This window comes from Xiphias gladius, chromosome 12, assembly GCF_016859285.1.
Source record: "Xiphias gladius isolate SHS-SW01 ecotype Sanya breed wild chromosome 12, ASM1685928v1, whole genome shotgun sequence".
NCBI lineage: Eukaryota > Metazoa > Chordata > Actinopteri > Istiophoriformes > Xiphiidae > Xiphias > Xiphias gladius.
The window spans coordinates 6,732,841-6,751,093 of NC_053411.1; the positions used below are offsets into that span (position 1 = coordinate 6,732,841).

General features: G+C 40.1%; 1 protein-coding gene across 1 annotated transcript; it reads right to left on the reverse strand.

Annotated features, from left to right (window-relative positions):
- Positions 1-971: 971 nt before the first annotated feature.
- badb (BCL2 associated agonist of cell death b) lies at positions 972-3,208 on the reverse strand. Its single transcript, XM_040140970.1, has 4 exons — positions 3,051-3,208; positions 1,864-2,016; positions 1,389-1,609; positions 972-1,128 (listed from the first exon to the last, which is right to left on the reverse strand). Exons 2-4 carry the CDS (start codon positions 2,006-2,008, stop codon positions 991-993), a joined length of 504 nt encoding a protein of 167 aa, XP_039996904.1. The 5' UTR covers positions 2,009-2,016; positions 3,051-3,208; the 3' UTR covers positions 972-990.
- Between the last annotated feature and the right edge of the window lie 15,045 nt (positions 3,209-18,253).

The window sequence follows — 18,253 nt, forward strand, 5'->3', positions numbered from 1 at the left end:
TTTAATGTCATTTTCTTCAGATATAATCTAACCCTGATGTTGTACAAAAGATATTATTTCTGCATCGTCGGAGATTGTCCTTGTACAAGATTGTTCTTTTGATAAATTGGAGATATAAAGCAGTTTGTGATAGTTGAGTACAGTGGTTTAAATGGTACTGGCTTATAGGTAGCAGAACAGGAAGCTGGATAAAGGCCCCAAGTTGAACACTTCAAAAAAAATCCTTCCTTTTTAATACTCTCTCCTCTTTTGCCTGAAGATTATTTTGGCACACAGTACAGTGATCTCCATGAGCTTATGCGACTCAGGCACAAACATTTGGAGCAAAACAAGCATTAGTAACACACTGACATCTGTGTTTTTCTCAAGAAAATGATGAAGGAAGGAAAGAAGTTCTAACAGCATTCAAGGTGGCCTCAAATAGTCAGGTGTTTTTTTTTAGTTCATTTGCAGTATCTCTCCATCTACATTATATTGCATTGTGTTGATGTGAGAGACAACTGAAATGGTAAGCATCTGTTAACTAGGTGATCACCTTTCAAATCCCCTTTTTATTATAGTCTGTCATTGTGTTTTAAAGAGACCTTCTCTCCTCTCTTGGCCCATCCTTTTATCCATTGTATGGGTTTCAGATTCGGCCAACGTCTGTCCTCACACTTGTCTCACTTTTTACCATTTCACATTTTTACCATTTCACAGTGACTGCCCAACAGTGTTGTTTACATCACAATGACCAAAAATACAAAAAATGTATATAAATGTACCAATGATGTGAAAAAATGACATGACTAGAAGCTTGGACCTCAGTGCTATTACTGCTTGTCCCATTTAGCCATGCCTTTGTGTTTTTGAGCTTTCTCTTTTTGATCAAACCAACCTTTCTTCTGTTCCTAGTCAGTGCAGATCTCATTGTTCTCATCACCATTGTTGTCTTGGCCTACCCGTTGCCTTCCTCTCATTACCCTCGATCCCTCTTTCCACTCTCAGTGCCTACTCAGTGCGTTGAGAGTGGTTTTCATGGTGGTTGTTTTCTCCTTCGGTCTCCTGGTGACTAAAGAGGTAGCTCCACCAGCTTTTAGAGTGGTGCATCTGTCTGGCCGTCCCAGCGCTCTTCACCCTCCTCATCTCCTGCACAAAATATAGATAATATAGTTTCAATTCCGGTTTCCCCTATTGGATTAAGTCATTCTAGCACATAGAACATCCTGGCATAACCCGTTCCTTTTCCTTTGCCACCAGCATCTTATTATCACCACCTTTATATAATTTTAATGCTACCATTCTTGCCTCTTTTGCCAACTATACTAAATATAACTAGACGGTCTATGATCTCTCTTTTTTAAAACCCTTTTAAACCCGTCATCCATCCTCTGACCCCTCTTTCTCACCCCTTTGTCGAGCAGGCTGTCAAACTCGTCACTCATCCTTCGGAGCTGCTGGCCGTATTTCTTGGCCGCCCACAGGGCAGGGGGAGCTGACTTAGATCGTCCACGGAATGGAGCTCCATCAGTGGGCGTGCCAGCTTCCTCTTCCCCCCTGGCCTGGATCTCATCGTCTCTGTACACAGTGGAAGCGTGGGACTCTGAGTTCAGCCTGATTCGACCGGTTGCTACGTCAGGAGAGAGAAAGGTAACAGGGGTTAGGATTAGAACATAAAGCACCTGGAAAGGGGTCAATAATGAAATAAACTAGGAATAGAGGAATTCCTTGTAATCACTTATCACCACTCGTCATTGGAATGAAAGATGGGGCAGTTTAGATTACCCTGAATGCTCCCATTAACAGGCAGAAAAGTCCATGTAGTGATAAAGCAGTATGTACTTGGAGTCCCACTCAACTCATAATCCTTTGAGGTTTCCCTACCTGGCGTTCTGAGCTTAGGAAGGGTGAGGGTGTGGCGTTCAGGAGCCTGCTGCTCTTCTCCTGTTGATGATTGGTTCTTCTCTACTTCCTCTACCTCCTCCGACGTCTCTGACTCGCTGTCTGAAATAGTGAAGTTTGCAGCCATTGTGACATCTGGAGAGAGAAGATGCGAGGAAATTTAGAAACAGGGATTCACTAAAAACCCCAAAGGACTGCGTATTGCCGACAAGGACATGCCAAGACGTAGATGCACATACTGTACACAAGTCAATGTTACTAACTTTCGATGTTATAAAAACCACAGTTGGTTAACAGTAGTCTAGACCTATCTGGGAGAACTAGAAAACAGACATAAAGCATGTTGTTCATACAAATGATGACCAAATAACATTTGCTCTTATGCATCTCAATTATAAGGAGCTACCACGGAAAGTAAGGTACAAAAAAGTGGCTACATGACAGTTACCGATTTACTGTCAAACAGCACACGAGCTTGAGGTGTATGGTCACATATGTAGAACTGTATTTATGTTTAAATAGAGGCCTAGGTCAAAGGTCCTCAGAGGGTGCCTTGCAGTTTGAATAGGAAATGCTTTGGACGACATAGACAACTGCCTTATTTAAGAGTCGGTGGTCAAGGCTGATTTTCAGAGTGGTTCATCGGCTTCACACCCTCTCACAAGCAGATCTGCAGATGCTTGACTTGACGCTGTACTTCTCTGTAATAAACCTTTATGTGCAAGCAAGACGGTGTCAGCGGAGTCTCCTTCATCCTCTTCACATCATCAACACCACCTAATAAACTACAAGCTAATTATTCGCGAATGATAAAATGGCATCATCCATTGTATCGCCGATGCTGCCCCTATGGAACACACCCAGCAGGCTATCTCCTACACTACGCTGCCCCTGATATTAGCCAGTCCAAAGGTATTCACGGTGGAACAACCCGCCAGATAACCAACTTGTTTCGACAACACAGACCCGAATTTAAAATGACTAACGATTTGTTTTTACACCGCTCTGAAAACCAGCCAGCACACCTCCTTCTCCGGTCAACACAGTCGCTTGTTGTGTTGTTGTTGACTGAAGAGGACAAAAGAAACTTCCTACAGGGCGGCAGCTGCTGCGGGGCTGTCTTGGCTCCGCTCGTAGTTGAAAAAACGACTATGAATATGTTTCCTTACCCGAAGTCTTTATAGTGCGAGCCCGAAAAGTGCGAGTGTGTTTTTAGTTAGCCTCATGCGGCCGCAGCTGTTGTTGTTGTTATCGGTGTCTCGTCTATTTACTGTACATTACACTTTAGCTCCGCGCTCACCCAATCGCCGCGCGTCACTGCACCGCCGCTGCGCGCTGACGTCACTGTTGCGAGCTAGGACTGGGCTGGGGCTTTGTTTGTCCTACCGGCTAACCGTAATGTGCGGCGTAGAGGCGCAGCAGGACTTAAAGCCGGACAGAAGTAGCGCAAATCGTATTTTCTACCTGTCTATTTCCATTCCTATCGGTGTTGGGGCTCAGACACTATACTCAAGTAAAAGTAGGAATACCACAGTTTGGTAATACTCCATTAGAAGTAAATGTCATGCTTTCAAAACGTTACTTAGATAAGGGTACAATCACTCTATGCAGTGGTGGAATGTAAAGTACATTTACTCAAGTACTATATGTAAGTACACATTTGAAGTACTTGTACTTTATCTGAGTGTTATCTTTTTTATACTGCCACTTCACTATATTTCAGAAGCAAATTTTTGCATTTTTTCATCCACTACATTTCTTTAACATCTTTAGTTACTAGTTACTTGATGCTTATTTATAAATTAAACTACCAGACAGTACATGCAAGTAGAGGTGAAATGATTAGTTAATTCAAAGAAATTAGCTGAGAATTTATTTTGACAATTGAGTCATTTTTCTTGTAAAAATGCTACACATTTCATGTTCTCTGAGTAACTGTAACTATTTTCTGAACTTTTACAAACCGAACAGTCAGTCGAGAAAATAATCGGTGGATTAATCAGATTGATGAAAATAATCCTAAATTGCAGTCCTAGATAAAATAGTTAAAAATGAGCTCCACCTCAACCATCTACAACAGTAAAATGCTGCTTACAAATAGATTCATCAGTAATAGTAATCTAATAATATAATATATGACACTGTATCACTCGCAAGGGACATTTTTCTTCATTACGAGGACTTGAACTTGTAAGTGGGTATTATAACAGTGTAGTATTAGTACTTTTACTTAAGTAAAGAATCTCAGTACTTTTTTCACCAGTGATTGTATCACTAAAATATACTTGAATTATTTAAAGAAAAAGTACTTATACCGTAGAATGCCACCTGTGAGTGATACATTATTACATATTATATCGCTGGATTATTATAACTGCTTCATGAACATGTAAACAGAATTTGAATGGTGTGGCTGTTCCAATGGGAGCAAATTTAAACTACTATATAAAGGTTGGGTCTTTAATTTCTTCCAATGCATCATATTTTATAAAGTGATCATATGTTTTGTATTTGTAAACTAAATCTGCATAATTGCAAATTTACAAGTATCTTTAGCTGTCAAATAAATACAGTGGAGTAAAAAGTACTATATTTGCCTCCTTAAGTGTAGTGGAGTAGGAGTAAAAAGTAACATAAAATGGAAATATTTAAGTAAAGTACAAGTATCTCAAAATTGTACTTGTACTCTAAAATCTAATTGTACTTGCACTTGTGCTTTTGTTCTGAATTTTCATTATTCTGAACACTTTAAGGACTTCTTGTCCATGTTAACTTAAAAGTTGAGTTTCATTCGTGATTATTTTCCTTTAAAGAGCAGCTGACAAAAAATAAACAAATACACACATACATACAGACATACAGTGCAAGCTTGGCTCCTCATTGCCTGCTGATATTAAATGAGTGTAATACTTCATAAGGACTGTTTTTATTCTTTTTGGAAGGAATTTACAAAAAGCATAGAAAATAATGGCCAAGGTGAATCAAAAGTAAATAGACAAGAAAGGCAGGGCCTGTGTTACACAACAGTTATGTGAGATTAGCTTCTGGCAGATGTTGAGCCTGATAGGAAGAGTATGGTGCACAAGGCAGTAGTCTTGCATGTGTAAACACACACAGATTATACCGTCTGTTGCTGAACATGACATGAAATAATCATCCAGTAAAGTAATTTTAAATGATTTCTATTTGCGGTAAGACATATTAAACATCAGGGAAGAAGTGCATCAACACTGCGTTCTTGTCTTCTCTTCTTTCCTTCGTCCTGGGACATAAGGAAGGGGAGGAAAGAAAATCCCGCCATGCTGTTGGTCGTAGTACCTTGCACGAGCAGCAGGTGGAGAGGCCGTGCTACTTACTGAACTGCTGTGACTTTTGCTGAGCTCTGCTTCTCTTCGGTCATCCCCTGTCTCCTGTCACAGGTTGTGTGCTTGGGAAAAAACAGGGAAAAAACCTCCTAATGTGTAGTTTTGATTGAAGTTGCAACTGATTACTGTTACAACATCTTTTGCGACATGTGAAAATGTTTCACAATGTCAGGGTCAGATCCCCGGTAGAAATTGCATCGGGGAAATTACATCAGCTGGAAAAGGATTGGTTCTTGTTTCCTGAAAAGCTGATACTGCAGAAATAATGTTTTTGACAGAGTACAATTTGCGTGATAAACATGTCCCGTATCCCCTATTATTTATACAAAATTCTTACAATTGAGCAGCACTGTATAAAGGGTGTATATGGATCTTTATATCCTCTGCTGATTGTTTTATTACCTTGCTCTCTTGCACTTTCCTCACATCAACAAAGGGACTCAGCCATGTAATTATGTAACATTTATATCTAGAGCTGCCTCTGTTCCTCTTCCCCTCCTCTACATAATTCTTCTCTCTCCCCTCCCATGCAAGTGACACTTGCAGAGGAGAAACAGTTTTTTTTTTTTGTTTTTTTTTTTGAAACTGTGACGTATACGAGGCAATGACATGCAGCTTCTTCTAATTCAGTGCGTCCAAATAGAGCTAATGTGTGTTTCTAAGCTTAGACAAACATGCTAAGCAAAGTCCGCACAGTAGGCTTTTCATACACTGATGTACGAAGGGAGCAGCTCCTGAAGATGACTGTTGAGACTCACTTCTTTTGAACTCTATTTTTGGAAGGATTATAGAAATAATACATTGGAGTGCTCCTTTTGGTTGGATTTGGGTGCAGTTTAAGAACCATACAATTATAATCCATTTTAATCCGTATGTGGTGTGTGTATGTGTGTGTCTGAGACAGAGTAAAGCCATGTATGCACCCACTTTGTAGCATTTAAAAGCCATAAAACTACCATCCATTAGACGTGGAGAGTGTGTGAGTGAGAAAAACTGATCTTACACACTTTGGTGTACAACCAGGATAATTTTCACACACATACATGGACAGAGTGCGTGTTTTCGTATGAGTCTGCAAGATTTGAGTGTGATCTGAAGGAGCCATACAATTAGCATCCATTTATATCTCCCTATACCAACCTCGCCCTGCCTCCCTGCCTCTCATCTGGTGGTTATTTTGGGATTCGGAGGCGAATGCACTCCCACACTGTCTCCAAACCACCACTCTGTGTCTGTGTGTGTCTGTGTGTGTCTGTGTGTGTGTGTGTGTGTGTGTGTGTGTGTGTGTGTGTGTGTGTGTGTGTGTGTGTGTGTTTGCGACTGTTTCCAAGCGGCTCCTGAAATGTTCTTTCCAATTCAATGCCAGGACACTGCTTGTCTGCCGCCACCGCCACTGCTTCACTCACTGTCCTTTCAAATACTTTCCCCTCTCTGTAGACCCAGATTCACTCAGTTTGCTCGATGTCGGAGCGGAGCAAGATTCAGAGCGGGTCTTGAATTATTTGAAGTGGGAGAGCTTAGTGAGAAGAAAGGAGGGATGGTGTGAAAAAGAAGATGACTTGGCTTCCCAATTCCAAAAAAGATGACAAGCACATCCGAAATACAGACAGTTTGTACCAGACCTGGAGAGAGGCGGAGATACAGTTAAAGAAAGTGAAAAAGTAACAGATGATGAAAAGTAAAGGCAGACCAAGCAACGAGAGAAGTGTTTCAGGGTGCAGAGAGAGAGAGAATTAAGGTAATAGAAAAGCAAAAATGGTGGCAGTAAATGTAAGACTTTTGGAGGATTGACTTAGAATAAAGAAGAGCCTGAGAGACAGAAGTCAGAGAAATGTCTCAGGTGAAAGACATAGGGACATGGAAAGATCAAACCTACATCAGAGTGAAACACTCCTCTAGCCTGCTCATTCAACTCCAGCCCTTTCATCATTGCTCTCAGTACATGCTCATTATATATAGACCGCTGCCTTAGTGTATAACTAAGTAACTCTGTGATCACAAGGCTGACATATGGCAGCTTTCTAATTCAATTCACTCCACCCCTGTGTAGCCTGCTGGTGGTATGACCCAACTCCTCTTAAACTTAAGTTTGGGAGTAAAAATGGGTTGCTGGCTTTTTCTCCAGTGGATAAAAATACATAAGTGTCCAGCCCAACAAGACATTTAATCTTCCTCTTACGACAAGTGAAACATCTGTCCGAGGACTGAAGAAACTCCTTTTCCCTGTGCAAATAAAGTTGTTTTTCAAGAAGCTAACTCTTCTTTCTTGAAAACCCCCAAACAAAGTTAAAGGAACAGTTTGACATTTTGAGAAATGTGCTCTCTTGCCATGAGTTAGATGAGAGTACTGATATCACTCTCATATCTGTGCAATAAATATGAAGCTACAGTCTGCAGCCAGGTAACTTAGCTTAGCATACAGACTGGAAACAGGGGGAAACCGCTAGCCTGACTCTATCCAAAGGTAAAAAACCCACCTACGAGCACCTCTGAAGCTCATTAACATATTATATCTTTTTTTGTTTGTTTGTACAGAAACCAAAGTGTAAAAATTACCAGTTACACAGAAGTCAATGCGCCAAAAAACAGTCCAGCACATAACTTCCTGTAAAACCGCAACTTGCTGTTTTTACTCTTTGGTTTTTGAACAGATTAAAAAAAAACCAGATCTAATATTTTAATTACTGAACTTTAGAGGTGCTGGTATGTGAATGTTTTACCCTTGGACAGAGCCATGCTATCTGTTTCCTCGTCTCAAACTTTAAGCTAAGCTATAAGGTAAGATAACTGTATCCTGGCCACAGCCTCATATTTAGGGGACAGGTGTGAGATTGGTATCAATCGTCCCATCATATTTACTAAAGTTGTTCCTTTAAAACAATAGACTATGATAACATTATGAAGCTGAAAACAGCTCTGTCTTCCACTATGTGTCTGGATAGGCTAAAAGGTAAAAACCGGGATAAAAATCATTTACCTCTGCCTTGACTTTATGGGACACACACTCAATCCCAGCCAGCCCATGCCTGTTCTCACTCTCAGCATATACACACACTGTCATCCAGCCCTCTTTTAACCCTCTAATATCATCAATTATGGTTGGGCTGTTTTCATGTGGTCGGGGTGGCACGCTTGTATGTTCAGAGAGCCACCGTAGACATGTATGCAGGCTGGTCTGGAACATATGTACTCCATATGTGAACTTTAAGGTGTATACTTGTACATGTTTGTCATTATATGGTCTAATGATAGGTATTGAATAGTTTTATTTTGTAATCTCCCGTTTCTTACACCCCTCACCTTTAATACAGCACAGCCTGAAATATAGATGTGCACAAGTTCAGGTTTTAAATTATTCACACTTTGCTGCAACTAAATAATAGATCATTAAGTAAGCGTTGGCTATCGCCCCACTATAAGCCTTATCACAATGCTGCTTTAATTGTAAGCGGTAAATTTAGCTTTTGTTGACTAATCAGTTTATGTTCACTTGTATGGAGCTCTGCCTGCAGCAAAATATATTTTCATGCCTGACTTAGTTATCATGGTAAAGCCACCATAAAGTACAGTTCCACACATCACACAGCATTGCCAATGCTCGTGACCAATTAAATCCTAATTTACTGTAATGCCTAATGTAAAGTCTTTTATCAACACGGTGAGATGCAAATTCATTTGTAAAAGGCACTCTGTGTGATCTGTTGCTTTTACTAAACAACATGGATTAAAGGAGTTTATTTGGATCAAAGTGTAACAGTACAAAACAGTGTAGTAAACAAAGAAAATCATAGATTTTCTCTCTGCCTTAGCAGAACCTTCTAATTTTTTAAAATAATATTTCAGTTTTGTATAATTAGAGTCCCCGTAGCTCACCTGTCAACCTGGTAGTCACAGTCATTGTAAGTGATGTTTATATTCTACATAGCAATTATTAGGTCAAATGACCTTGTGAGTGGCTCTGCTCCATGCCTCTGTTTTCCTTTCCATCTTTTCTAAAAGGAGTGGGTAATCCATCCACCTTAAAGATTTTATTTGTTTTGTTTTGACACTGATGAGAGGCAGGAAATTGGATGGAGAGGTGCAACATGGTGCAAAACAAGCCGCATTTCCAACCCAGATGAAGATACATGGTATCTGCATCAGCAGATTTATCTTCCTCATTGCCTTAATCCTATCGCCCATCTCTCTCATTTCACCTACTCACTTTCCATACTTTATTCTTTCAGTCTTTCTTCTTCCATTTCTCTGTGCCTCCATCACTTTTTGTCCATCTGTGTCTTTCTCTGTTTTCTCTTCTCTCCCACCCTCTCTCTGTCCCGAAGCCCTTATCCCCATGCTCTCTTTTTCTCCCTGTCTCTTATTCCCTTTCTTGCAGTTTCAGTTCTGTCTCTGTTTTCTCTCTCCCCCATCCTTTCCTCCCCACTTGTGTGTCTGGGCTGCCGACTGAACTAGTTCATGTAGAGCTTGCTAGCTGATGGCGTCATTTCCCCTGTTTAATTGATGTTGTTTGATAGACACAAGCTGCTTGTTGGAACTCAGGCAGGTGGTAACAAAATCGTAGGAGCCTAACCAGAAACAAGAACAAGCGGAAAATCAAGAGGTAAGTACATTTTTGGGATGAGTGCGATTTCACGTTTGGGGACACAAAATGGTTTAATTCATTAGTGATTGGCGTTTGGCATTTTCACAGTGTGTACAACTTTAGTTTCAGTCTGATTGAGTTTTTTAGCAAAGTTAGAAAAGTGCGGTAAAATACTGTAGAGGGAGCGGCACAATTACATTAACACACCATTGAACGCTGAGGAGAAATTAGACTGACTGCTGGCTCCAGTAAGTCCCAGTCAGCAGAACAGAAATGGGACAAGTAACTGAAACATTAGCGTAACAATACAAATCTACGTTAAAAAATAATAAAATAAAGGCTGTGATAGATGTCCATCATTACAAGGAAAGGAGTGGGAACACATTGGCAATTACTCAATGTATTTTTCCTCCAACTTCTGTTCCTAAAAACACATTATATTATTCAACTCAGCTATATCATTGTGGGTCCAGTCCCCGCTGCAGGCTGCTGGACATCTCCATAAACTCAAAAAGAGGGATACATTTCAGTTTTACAAAATTATAAAGCACAAAGAACCAGATTGGGGTGTTAACATAAGACTTATATAAAAATGCAAGATGTGTGTGTGTCTGTGTGTGTGTGTGTGTGTGTGTGTGTGTGTGTATGTATTTGTGCTCGTGCTTTTGTATAGTGATATTAATCACAGTGAAAGTATTGCTTAAAGGGAGAAAAAAGGAGGAAACAGTAGTGATGAACTGCACTTGGGGACTATTTTCCTTGCAATACTCCGGGTAATTTTGGACTGCGTAAATGCATGTATGAGACACACTGATAGAAAGAACACAGGCGCATATCTTTATATGAAAAGAAGATATCTATATACACATGTATGCATATTTCTAATTAATATTTGCGTGTTGGAGGTAATAGAATTTTTATAGTGGGTGTACAATCAAATTACATCATACAGTAAATTAACATGGTGTGCATAGTGTGTGTGTGTTTGGGAGACATGTATGGTGTAATACAGGCAGAGATTGGGTTTGATTTGACTTTTTTTTTTTTAGGCTTTATTTTCAAAAATTCAATGTTTTCACAATTACACCAGATGGGAATCCACCGCTATGACTTGTTTCATTTGCAGCAACTTCTCCTTTCTAAATTATGCAACAAACTCCAGAGGTGCAGAAGAAGCGTAGACATGGTTAGACAAGAAATATTTCCATCATTGCTGTGGTGAAGATTTATGTCATAGGCAAGTGATTGATTATAAGAAACCACTTCTCATTTTGTTTTTGACATTCCATTTCAGATGAAAGCGCAGTGCCACCTTTGGTAATGCGGGCATCATCTGGCCTACAGAGTGCATTTTCATTTTCACAATTCACTATGAGATCTGGCAGGATACACAGGGATTCTATATGTGTATGTGTATGTATGTTTGTGTATGTGTGTGTGTGTGTGTGTCTGTCTGTCATAGATCTGATTGTTTTTTTTGCCTCCTGATTAATCAGCAACTTCATTTCAACGTTGATCAATAACCCAGGGGGCAGATGGAGGTGGTCCACATCTCATCTGAAACTTTTGTGTGCATCTGTTTGAGTGTGTGTTCCTGTGTGTCATGTTGGAGAATCACCCAGTTTGAATGTATGTATCTGTTAAAAAGCTTTGTGTGTGAGTGTGTGTGTGTGTGTGTGTGTGTGTGTGTGTGTGTGTGTGTGTGTGTGTGTGTGTGTGTGTGTTTTTAGTGAATGGACACAGTCTTGAATGCTACAGTATATTAGGTGCGTGTATTTGTGTACATAGCCTTCTGTCCCAAAGACACGAAAACACTTAGCAATCGACTTTTGTTGTGATTGACGACGTGCTTAACAGCCAGAACACTGCAGCGACAGATGCTTTGATGCACTTGTATGGCAGTTAGCGCTATAATAACCTCAAGTGACAAGCAGGAGAATGTGTGTTTCTGGGATTCGGAAACCATTCATGTGGTTTCATGTGTCTGGGCACGACTGTAAGTGTATGTACAAGCAGGCAAGAATGTATCATCCTGCATATTTCAGCGTGTGTCAGTGAGATATAGTGTACTGTGGCTGTGATGATCATCTTTTCCTTTTCAAATTATCAAGGCTCATTTGCTCACAATCCTTCTCATCATCATTTAGTTCTGTTTCACATCTCCCCTATGGACTATACTCAGCATGACTTACAATTGCTTCTGTGGCCTGACACAATGAGTCTGAGGCAGCTCATGAATAATCAGGAGCTAATGCTTTATAACGTTGGAGATAAAGCAGAATGGCTTGATTAGTGGGCTACTCTGTAATCATGTCCAATATTTGAACTGTCTTCCCGAGTATATGAGAGGATTCTGAAATGGGATTTGGCCTCCATTAACCTTTATTTACTAATGGTTGTTTCTCTAATTAGTTTCTCTGGCTCCTTTCCAAAAACATCCTGAAACAAACTAATATCAGTCTGCGCAAGTATTTGTGGATGAATTATTCTATTATGATACCTTTCCAAGAAGCGAAAGTGTTTGGATTGTAGACTAAAATTAATAGCACACAAATAGAAATAGGGGTATGCTGTTATAAGAAAAACTAGTCACAAGATCAAAAGGTTATTGTTCCTCTTGGCTTTAAAGGAACAGTTTGTTGTCTAGTCAGTTAGTAGTCTACTTTCTTGCCCTGAGCTAGATGAGAAGGTTGATGGTCACTCTCATGTCTGTCTGTTAAACGTCTATCCAGCTACAGCGAAAGAGCAGTCTGTAAAGTCACAACTTGTCGTTTTTACAATTCAATTTTTGTCCCGCTTAAAGAAATGACAAGTAACATGTTAACTAGTGAGCTTTGAAGGTGCTGATGATTTTGTTACCTTCGGACAGAGCCAGGCCAGCTGTTTCCACCTGTTTCCAGTTTTTATGCTAAGCTAAGCTCACTGGCTGCTGTCAGTAACTTTATATTTACCGTACAGACACTGTAGTGGAGGGGTATCAATCTTCTCATCTAACTCTTAGCAAGAAAGCAAATAAGCATTTTTTCCAAAAAGGGCAAACTATTAACTGACAAACTTTAAGCACATTTACACTAGGGAGCTGCACAATACAGCCACAGGTTGCTGCTCTACTGGTTATCAAAGTATTGTTCAAATAATCCTACACACAATAGAGTAAATGAATGTTGATTAAGTAACACGTGTTAAATATTTGAATACAGTACAGCAGCAAGTGTGTTGCACTGGTGCTTACAGTTAGGTACATTGAATGCAGCCGGATTGACTACAAAGGGAAACAGTATAGGGAACAGTAACATGAGCCAAATCAGCATGAAGATGAACTAGCCTAGTTTTGAACTGGCTTTTGTGTTGAGCCAACTGATTGTCTGCCAAAGTCTTTGAAATACTTGACAGAGAGCAGCATGTATTGTTCATCTAGGGAGTCAGACCAAACGAGGCTTAAAAACTATGGTTATTAAGAAGTGTTTTGCCTCAAAAATGCAGTACAAGTGTCACACCCTGCTGCCTTGGTACTACAGGTAACCTTAATGTCCTACTTTTATTTTCCCAATCTTCCATTTCTCCATCGGGGCTTTGGGCGATATAATATTTGACTTCAGGCTTTATTTATTATATTCTTAGACCTTTGGAAGACTTCTCTCAACTTGGTATCAACTAACAGGCATCAACTCAAAATTAGTCTGACCCTGGCTATATAAAATATGGTATTCTGAAGTAACATCTGTATTGCACATTCTCATTTCTCAAGAAAAGGGATTGGTCAAGAAAGATTGATATCATGATACCTATTCACACAAATTGGAGGGAAAAAAACTTATATTTTTTCATTTGCTTAAAGAGGCTCTTGTACCTGAGGCCAAGAGCAACAGTACCATATACCAGCTGGCTATTGTATGTATGCAATGTACCTCACTATGAAGTTGTGATCAGATAAATGTTTTTTTTTTAGTCTCTGCTGAGATGCAAAGCTGGGCTGTGGGCATCAGCAGCAAGACAGCTTAAAGGGCAAAAGGAGTGATGCATTGTTCACGTTCAATGCATCTCTAATTAGAGCTAGTTTGCTTGCCTGGAGTAACAAGGATGGCAATATTATAGAAATATTAAAATGAGAATGGGCTCTAGAAAGTTTGCCTTTTCTGAAATAGAGTGTGTGGTTGTATATTGTATATATAGGTTTTTGCAGGACCAAGCTATTTATATTTGACATATTTTTTAAAAACCAAAGATCACATGAAACATAAACAAGACTCATTCCAGTAATATATAACTAACAGAACTGTAACTAATGTTTTACAGTTTCTTGAGTGTGACGCTAAAGAACCAACTTAATATTTCATGGAAAAAAGCAATTATCCTCCAGGCAGAAACGGTTCACACTGCTGCTTTCAAAGACGCCTGTGCACTATATATGCACTGCATATTCATAATTTTCAGCTACAGTATATCACAGTAGTAAGACGGTGGCTCCGTTTATTCTCTCATTGCCATAGAAACTGGGTAGACATGTAGCTTTCTCTGAAGATATCATTGTGACTTTTTTTGGGAAATATATAGTAGTGAGGCAGGCGGACACACACACACACACACACACACACACACACACACACACACACACACACACACACACACACACACACACACACTGTGAGGTGATGGGGGAGGGTTAGTAGGCACTGAATCTGTAATGCTGTGATGCTGAGCTGAGAGAGGAGGAATTACACAAGAGTTAGTTAGGGAGCAAGGAATGGCGTGTGGCAGAGACTAGTTCTGAAAAAATACTGGGATCTGGAATCTGGAACAGTGTATTGTTTAACTTTTTAGTTTAAAAGTATTTGGATTATGTTAATTGACTTTGAAAAAATTACAGTGAGTTGAATTCCTTTATACATATACTTATTAAACAAGTTGTTAGAACTTTTTCCCATTTATAGCCAGTGTTCCCATTTCTCTTCTGACTCACTATCCAGATTAAAACGATGGCACGTTGAAATACAGTATTTCCAGCACACTTTTTTCTTTAGTAAAGTTTGACGGCAGAAAGAAATTAAAAAAAAAACAAAACACAAGTTTCTTCCGAAATTTAAGAGCAAAACTTTTTTTTTTGTTGGAGAAATCACCAATTTGTGCACTGAACATTAGTGCCAGCAAATGAAAGTGAACGTCCTGACAAACACAAATTAGTTTAGAGTATATGTTGTTAATTACACCACGGTTTGGTTGAAATCAACAAGACCATGCATCCGACAGGTCAATAAAAAGGCATTCTGAGAAGGGAAAGAAAATCCTTAAAAGAATTTGACAAGGTAGGTTGACGATTAAGGCATCGAAACTATGAAAAAACTAATAAAAATAAATAAATCTTGGGACACACCAAACATCATAGGTTGATAACTTCCAACACAGTAAGACTGTTAGAGGATCAGTTTTCTTTACAGCAGTTTCTGCACCTTAAATGATAGGTCTAGTGATGTCTTATATTTTTCTTACAGTGAAAAAAATCTCATGGACAACCAAAACCCACAATTAGTTGATTCTGCTAACAATTAGGCAAAGCCTGATAATGCTTATTACTGCTGTGTCATAGAGCTCCATTTTTGCTCAAAAACTATTACCGCACAACATTGCACTACCTGAACATTTTCCTTCGTTACTGTGATCACGGGCCCCATAGTTTATTTTGAGTCGGTCCCGCGTACAACTACACGCCGTCAGAAACACTCAGCAGAGCACCAAATGTGCAGTAATCCGTGGCTGAAAATAGTCCCCGACAAATGCACAATTTACAGTCAAAAGTAACAAAAATACAGAATACTGACAGCGGTATCCTTTAAATAACAGAGGAGATGAAAGAGAATGTGGTACTTTTGCCTTTGTAATTATTCTGAAGGAGAATATATCTCCATGTTCAAACACAACCCAGCATCTTGTTCATTAACAAAGTAATGTAATATTACATGCACAGCCATTCACAGAATCCTCAGTTCTATTCATTGCTGGACTTTACTCTTCTGAACAGTTATCACAGAAATCTGTGTAGAGACATGGTGGATGTGTTTGGCATCTGTATGTCCGCTTATGTGCTTATGTGTCTTATTCAATCATGCATATTCTGTCATGTAGTGTGTCAAGTCTGCTTGTTTGTCCAGCTATGAATTTGCACTTATGCATTTAACTGGAATGCATTTGGATATGGATGGTTTTGTGTGTGTGTGTGTGTGTGTGTGTGTGTGTGTGTGTGTGTGTGTGTGTGTGTGTGTGTGTGTGTGTGTGTGTGTGTGTGTGTGTGAGAGAGTGAGAGTGAGAGAGGGAAAGATGTTCCCTCAGGGTGTGAATTAGCTTGCAGTGTAAAGGCCATGCTTCATGCTGAGACAGAACTCTGATCAACTGTGTTGAAAAGACAAATAATGTACACTCCTCTTCTCCTCTCACTCATTATTTACACTGACTCCAGCACTCCTCTCCCTCCTCCTGCTCCTTTTGCCATCTTCACAGCACCCATCCCAACCATCTCTCTTGTCGCCTTCCATTCTCCCTCCTCCCTTTCTCATTCCTCCTCGCTGGCCTCCATCCTCTCCTCCTCGTCTCTGCTGTTTCATCTCTCCTTGTCGCCTCCTCACCCGCTCATCTCATCTCATTGGAAGATATCTTTCTTGGCCACCTCCTGTGTAGAGAGGGGAAGCAAGGCGAAACAGCACTTAATGAATCAACAAAGAAATTGCATACACTATATTTTTGGGTCTCTGGTATAACACACTCACAGTTCAAATGATACAGTAATCTCTTTGTGTATTTAGAATTTTGACCCTTTCATACTGATCTTTGACCTTTTTCGTCATCAACAAAAAATCCAAACAATTTTGGTTCCAGTTTCTCAGATGAGAGAATTTTCTGATTCTCTTTCTTTTTTTAAAAAACTTGATTGTAAATTTAATATGTTTGGGTTTCAGACCTGTCATTGGACAAAACTGGCAATTTAAAGACATCTTCACAGTTTTTTTTTTTACATTTCAATAATGTAATAATGAAAATAATCATTGGTTGCAGCCCTGAACTTGTAAAAGGCAAAAACTTTCACTTGCCTCCATCCATTTTCCATCTTCATCTTACTTCTTTTTGGCAGGACCTCAACAGCATGGCCAGCCCTATAAACTCAAATGCTAGTGACTGACTGAGTGAGTGATAAAGTTACACCACTGGTCAGCCGGCCGAGTGTTGGTGTTTCCCCATTTGTTGTTGCTGTTTCAAAACGAATTGGTTTCATCAGGTGGGGGTTTAGAGGTAGTGTTGCCAATTTAGCGCATTTATCACTAGATTTTCCGACTTTTCACAACCCTTCAGCGACTTTTCTTCAAAATAGCACCTGGTGGCAAATCAGATCCGACTTTTTGGACAAACCACAGCTACTTTCTGTAGAAGAGGGTCGCCGGTATTGCCCCGCGAGGGAGAGCTCAGGCTTTTCCCCTCCGCCACCTTCTCTATGTGTCTCATTCAGTTGACCGCACGGCAGCTGACACCGACGTGAATGAGCTTCTAACTTTCTCTCTGAGGCATCATTTTACAAGTAAATCTAGCCGAAATCACAGCACAGCCGTCGTCTTTAACTAGTGTCTGCGGAGATTTTTATTTATTGATTTATTTATTTTACAGACGACGTTACGGTTATAAAATCAGGATTTAGCAATGCAGAGCAGCAGCTTGGAAATGGCTTGGGAGTGACTGCTGGTTAACGTGTCGTCTCAATGGGCCGCGTTTCGGTCACTATTTCACACTTGTTCCGTTGTCTGACAACAGAAACAGAAAAACATGTAAATGAGAACAACTTTATTGCTAATTCAGATGTATTAAATTACTGTAAATGTGAGCACAGAGAGTAGGAGAGAAGAAGACGGATAAAGGGCGATCCAGCCGTAATTAGGTTTTGACCTAGTCTTGTTTACCTCTGCTGCTTTTCAGCTCAGCAATGTTCCTTCTATTGCTGTTGCTTCTCTTCTCTTCTCTTCTCTTCTCTTCTCCAGTGCTCTGCGTAGGGGTGATGCTGCTGGGAGTGCATGCTCCTTTGGTTCACATTCATCCTGTGTCCCCCAACACACACTTACACACAGGCACAAACACACACACACACACACACACACACACACACACACACACACACACACACACACACACGCGCGCGGTAATAGCCACTGTCTAGCCCTGTGCTTACCCCCCCCACTCCTGCTCACATTAGCTCATCCTTCCTCAGCCTCCATCTCTTTTTTTTCTTTTCTCAGTTTCACATCTTTCTCCCCCTCTCTCCGTCTCGTTGTTTTGCACAAGAAAGAGAGAGAGAAAGAGGAAGAGATGCTCCATGCCAGAGAGAGAGAGAGAGAGAGAGAGAGAGAGCGAGCCAGCGGGTGAAGTGCGCGTGCTCTGTCGCCGCCGCCGC

Excerpts from the sequence above, each read along its gene's own strand:
- badb (XM_040140970.1), bottom strand. The coding sequence starts at position 2,008 with ATGGCTGCAAACTTCACTATTTCAGACAGCGAGTCAGAGACGTCGGAG. Across the intron at positions 1,610-1,863 it reads TCCTAAGCTCAGAACGCCAG|CAACCGGTCGAATCAGGCTG; the intron begins GTAGGGAAACCT and ends CTCCTGACGTAG. Across the intron at positions 1,129-1,388 it reads ACAGCCTGCTCGACAAAGGG|GAGATGAGGAGGGTGAAGAG; the intron begins GTGAGAAAGAGG and ends TATTTTGTGCAG.